Source organism: Siphateles boraxobius, unplaced genomic scaffold (assembly GCF_051911475.1).
Source record: "Siphateles boraxobius isolate OS27281-9 unplaced genomic scaffold, OSU_SipBor_1 3, whole genome shotgun sequence".
Lineage (NCBI taxonomy): Eukaryota > Metazoa > Chordata > Actinopteri > Cypriniformes > Leuciscidae > Siphateles > Siphateles boraxobius.
In genome coordinates this window covers 15,336,501-15,342,500 of record NW_027508919.1, presented here as the reverse complement: position 1 = coordinate 15,342,500, position 6,000 = coordinate 15,336,501, and the positions used below count along the sequence as shown (strand labels likewise).

General features: G+C 37.7%; 1 protein-coding gene across 2 annotated transcripts in view; it reads right to left on the bottom strand.

The window, feature by feature from the left end:
• Nucleotides 1-6,000, bottom strand: part of rnf130 (ring finger protein 130) — a 56,180-nt gene that overhangs the window by 1,075 nt on the left and 49,105 nt on the right. Inside the window, exons 7-10 of one of the 2 annotated variants that reach the window (XM_077247936.1) lie at nucleotides 4,619-4,715; nucleotides 3,755-3,959; nucleotides 1,660-1,753; nucleotides 215-1,384 (exon numbers count right to left, since the gene is read on the bottom strand). In XM_077247936.1, the coding sequence (XP_077104051.1) occupies nucleotides 1,369-1,384; nucleotides 1,660-1,753; nucleotides 3,755-3,959; nucleotides 4,619-4,715 (412 nt within the window). In that variant the 3' untranslated portion in view covers nucleotides 215-1,368. Of the gene's footprint in view, nucleotides 1-214; nucleotides 1,385-1,659; nucleotides 1,754-3,754; nucleotides 3,960-4,618; nucleotides 4,716-6,000 lie in introns of those variants that run through there. The other variant, XM_077247937.1, reaches the window with a different exon arrangement.

The following is a 6,000-nucleotide window of genomic DNA, read 5'->3' as shown; positions in this document are numbered from 1 at the left end:
GTTCCTTGGTTTACGTGGATTTTATGGCCATGTATATTTTATAGGTCTACATTTTTCTATTTTATTTATATTATGTCCAGTAGACTAGATTGCAATTATTGAACTGCATGAACTGTTAACATAAATGTGTGTATGCGCTGTTCCATTCAATTGTGCATTATTAAACAGTATTTAATTATACACAGTAGGAGTTAAAAAAAAATGCAACAGTAGATAAGTAAATCAGAAAGGTTTTTATTTACCTAAAATAACACTGCAATGTCTGAAAATGCACTGTGTATTTTATCTTTAAAAACAGTGTCAAAGGTACATTGTCATTTTTAAGTTCAAAATCACCCAAATTTAAATTCAATACACCATCAATCCTTCTTTCAAAAACGTGTTTTTGTCTTACCCTGATTCACTATGGTAAGCCTATGGATGCAGTTTTTTGTTTTGTTTTTACCGCTAGAGGGCCAAAAGTTACATAATGTACCTTTAACTTGTATTCAAACAGCTAACGCCTAATAATGTATACATTTACAACAACAACAAAAAAAAGAATGCTTAACTCCAGCAAGTAATCCTTCATTAGTTTGTTCAGATGTTTTTAGGTTTCCAACTAAACTCTGCAGAAAAGTGGCCCTCCCAGACTGGAGCCCGAATAGGACAGGACTCGAGCACTGACCTCGAGTTGCACAATCTTTATCCTCATGTATTAAAGTTTATGCTTATACAAAACAAAACCTGTCCTCATAGATATGTTACAGTATTTTTAGTGCTCTTAGCTTGACGTTCTGTAAGGAAGTTCTGAAATAAACTTTACAGCTAGAATATGCTGCAGCAAATCAATACTGTATGTCTAATAGACATCTGAAATAATGAAGAAGGTTGCTAGTCTGCAAGTAAAAATTTGATTCAGGAGTCTCACCATTATAATCAAGGAATAAAACTAGTACTATTAACTACTAACTTACTGGATAATTCAGCACAGCAAAGCTTTTTGCACAAAGCAATTTTAATACACACACAAATGTCTTTAAAAAAATGTTCACATGACAAAGATAAACCAAAGTATATGAAAAAAAACAACAACACATATTTAAAACACATTTGCCACTTCAATGCATTTAACATATTTCTATTCATTTAACATTTAACAATATTCATCTACAATAAAAACAAAAAGAGCTTATTAAATAAAGCAATTGGGTGAAACAGAAGTTAATCAGCAATATAATCCAGTGAAAATGAACATCCTCACATCTACAGAGGTGAAAGTTAGCTCTAATACTGCATGTGTTTGAAGTGGACTTGAAGTGCAATCAGAAACTTTGCTTTTTTCAGGATGCATTTCTATTTTAGAATTCAGGACTCCAGAAAACATCTTCATTCCAACTTAAGGCTGTAAAAGATAAATATACATAGTAAAAAAACATAGCAAACTCATTATGTTTAGGAAATATATAACATGCACCTAAATAAACTGATTATAAAATAATGATAATCTAATTTAAAGACTTTTAGCCTGCATAATGCTTTCACGGTATTTACTCTTAGAGAAGTGTAATACACTGATGTCACAAATCTTGATGGACAGTAGGTACATGTCCTCTTTGTTCATGTAATTAGGGATGCTCTGACATTCTGAAAGTCTTGAAAAAGATCTACAATACTCACTCATCGGTGGGGGTGCTGGCAGTGGCTCTGATGATCATGTAACAAAGTGTGAGAGCAGAGAGGACGCCGAAGCTGGCTACAATAAACCACTCTTCTGTTAACAGAGTAAAAGGGGGGAGGGGTCATTTTCTGTTGAGGGCGGAGCCAGGGTATCATCTCGACAGAGAGCGAAGAGAACAGGAAACTGGAGACAGGTGGAGGCGTGAAGAAAAGAGGAACACTTCTCTAATCCATGGAACAAGAGAGGAAGCCATAGACAAGCGATGATCCGAACACGACAGATAAAAACGAGAGTGAAACAGAACGTAGCACATTCAGAGCACATGACGCTTAGTACTGGTTTAGCCAGACATTTACAAAGCAGCAAAGATCTGTGAGGAAGACCATGACATTAGAAGATGCAGCAACAGCTAAGTATTGCTCACAGAAGCAGTATTTTTTTTTTAAGGACAAATTAAATGAAGGGATTTTTTTAGATCAGTATAATTCTGTAAACAAATAGAATTTACATTCAAAAGAATCTTTAAAACAGAGACCACTACAATTTTAGAAAGAAATCAAAACCCCTCCAAAAAAACCTGAGTAAATTGCAGAGCCGTTCAGGCGCTACACCTGCTTGGAGTTCTATTACATAATTAATCACTACAATTCAAATAGAGGCCAACAGGAGGGGTTAAAATTGCTGAACACAATATTTTAAAAACACAGCACCAGGAAAAATGGTTGGAAAATAATAAATGATCCCACAAACCCATAATTACCCCACATCTGTTTCTGCAACTAGTTCTGTGAGCATATACTTGTTTTACTTTCTATGCACTTTTCTTTTCTTAAGATTAGTTTCATTGCACTCAACATGCGTGTTGTTATTGCTCTGAATAACCTGCTTAAAAAACGCTGGCACATTATACACTAAAATAACTTAAGAGGCCGTTACTTAAAGCCAATGTATTTTTATATTTTTATATTTAAAGACAAAACCTAAATTTAACTTTTGATGAAGGTCTAAGGTTATTACTAGAGGTGGATGGTATAACAATAAAACAATAAAACTGTATAAATTGTTAAAAGGATATGTCTTTCTGTTAAAACGTTCAACCATTTTACAAATGTGTGTATTTTGACATAAATATCAACTAAAATGTTAAAGGGGTACTTCACTGCTAGCAAAATGAGCTTTCAATAAAACGTGGCTGCCTATACAGATGAAAGATTGAAATCAGCTCTACCCGTTCCCTTTGGATCATGCACCTTGTAGGCAGTGACTAAAGGCTGTAAAGAATCATACATACGGAAAGAACACTGCGACGGGAAAGCTGAAAAACCTCTGTGTTTGTAGACAACTGGATGACCATGGACAGTTTTAGGCCAAATGGATGGGGAAAAACTGAAAGAAACAGGTATACAGGCGAGAAACCTGTTGCCATAGTTTTCAATTAAACGAGCGAATGAGTAAACATTGTTCACTTACATATATTACCGACACTGTAAAAATACAAAGTGGGTTGAAAACCGGCAAAGTCACACTTTACGAATATGTAATAATGTACAGCCAGTTATTATAAAAAAATGATTTATTTTATGACAACTGGCTGAACGTACATTATCTCACTCATTATAAAATGATATGTAATTTTGACATTCAATTTATATGTGATAAGAGAGACCACAGAGTGCTATGACAAACACGCAGTGACGTGAGAAGTCTAGTACAAAAGATGTATTGCAGTGAAAGGGCAGGACACGCTGTGTGGAGCAGAGACACCTGCTGACATCACTGAGCTCAGCAGCAGGTGGAGGGATGCAGTCAGGGCACTGAAGGAAGGAAAGATAACCCCCCTGCTGGGGAGGAAATGAAGGACAACGTGGGAGGGAGGTGTGGAAATAAATGTGACAGAGAGAAACTTAAAGGGGAAGTGTATGACCTTTTTCACAGTTACAATTCTAAAATAATATCCCAGTTTTTTAATATTTCAGTCTGTTAGAAAACAACCATTATTTTTGAAATGCAGTTTGGTGATGCAGAAATGACACACTTCACCTTTAAAGAACACCCAGAAAAGACAAATTAAGACAGAATAAGCCTTGCTCTTACTAGTGACAGCAATGTTGATCTCTCCGGAGCGAGGAATGAGCTCTTCGTCAGAGGGAAGCTGGGAGGAACTGGAGTGGCGTAGAGGCTCCAGGCTGATGCTGGTCTCAGAGGACAGGTCCACCAGCGCCGTCCTCTGGCTGGAAGTCTGACTGCGGGACATTCGGTCCATGTCAAAAGCCATGTTGTCCACACAGGGCAGGTTGGGCTGCAAGGGCATACATGTCTTAGTCAAATTACATTAACAAATCACACCCCAAGATAAAAAAAGAAGAATAAAAAAGAATTACAGCATTGAATATCAGCCAAGACATGAAAAATTGCATGAAATGACTAAAGTAACCACCAGAGGGAGCTACTTGATCATAAATCCTCTCCAAAATCAAAGATTACAGCACAAATTACATTATAAAGTGTAAAGTTGTGTATTGTGTTGTAACCAGCAATTACATTCTCAATTATGTAATAATTCTGGCAATGCATCCCAAACAAACTACAGGACTTGATATGATTTATCCTCTTGAAAATAACTACAAATCAAATAAGAGCCTTGTAAAAGTCATAACCTGCTGCCCTCTGAGATCAGTGTGTCTGTTGTGTACATTTAGTTGCACATTTTGTGGAAAATTGTACCCAGAACATAGCTATAATGTTACACAACCTGTTTGTTGTTTTTTTTTTTATGAGATGTCTTCGGAAGAGAGAGAGAGAGAGAGAGAGAGAGAGAGAGAGAGAGAGAGAGAGAGAGAGAGAGAGAGAGAGAGAGAGAGAGAGAGAGAGAGAGAGAGAGAGAGAGAGAGAGAGAGAGAGAGTGTGTGAGTGTGTATGTGTGAGTGTGTGTGTGTGTGTGTGTGTGTGTACGCTCACCATAACCCCCAGAGCTTTAAGGATGTTGAGTTTACACATGGGACATGTGCAGTGCTCATTTAGCCATGGATCCACACACATTTTATGGAAGACATGCCTAAAGAAGAGATGAGAACATTTTCATAGCCATAAATAAAGCACATCTGTAAGTTGCAATCATCTGTTGAATTTGTATATATTTAAAGTCTAATACATTTGGTTGCAAGAACATAAATAAAATCTTTCTAATCTCTCTATTGCCATAATTATAATTTGTTACATTTATTTAGCGCCTTTCTGGGTACTCGGTGCTTTACAGAAGGGTGAAATCTCCTCAACCACCACCAATGAGCAGCATCCACCTGGATAATGCGACGGCAGCCATAGTGTGCCAGAACGCCTACAGTACCACACACCAGCTTATTGGTGGAGAGGAGACAGAGTGATGATGCCAATCAGTATACATGGGGATGATTAGGAGGCCATGTAGATGGACAGAGACCACTGGGCAAATTGGGGGTTTTTAATGACCACAGAGAGTCAGGACATCGGTTTAACATCTCATCCGAAGGACGGTGCTCTTTGACAGTATAATGTCCCTGTCACTATAATGGGTCGTTAGGACCCACACAGACCACAGATGCTGGCCTCACTAACACTTCTTCCAGCCTAGTTTTACCATGAGGTCTCCCATCCAGGCACTATCCAGGCTCAGCCCTGCTTAGCTCCAGTGGGCGACCAGTCTTTGGCTACAGGGTGATATGGCTGCTGGATTATAACAATGCATGACCATGAAATGCGGCATCAGGCCTTTGATATCACCATAATTCTTCACAGCAACGATGAATATTTGAAACTACTCTAAGAACACTGGTGCAAGAAGGACATTACACGTAAAAGCAAATTACACATTTATATTACAACCAGAGAGAGGAGAGAGGAGAAAGTGAGAGGCAGGTTAAAAAAGCAAGAAGCTGGTGGCTTCAAAGCAGCAACATGAGCTTTCACAGAGAGCTGTTGAGTCTCTTCTCCTCTTCCTTATATCTGGCTGCTGCACAATCTGAGCTGTGTTTACTCCAGGAAAAACCCTGGGCTCTCGACAGCGGAAACCCTCTTCATGAGGGAGATTCTCGGCACAAGCCAGCCATTGAAACTCGTGCTAGAGACAAGGCAGTTATTGTGGCTCAAAAGATTGTAGGAATCTTTCTCAGTGCATCATAGAGCTGGGCAAATTATATCTAAAAGAATGCTTAAAAGTTCTTACATTTTTAATCATTGTCATTTATATGTACACATACAACAATGCATAGTAATAAACGTCATTGTTTACCTATGTATATTTAAACATTTTAATATGATAAATGCGCACAGATTTTTGAAACAAAACACATTAAATACATATA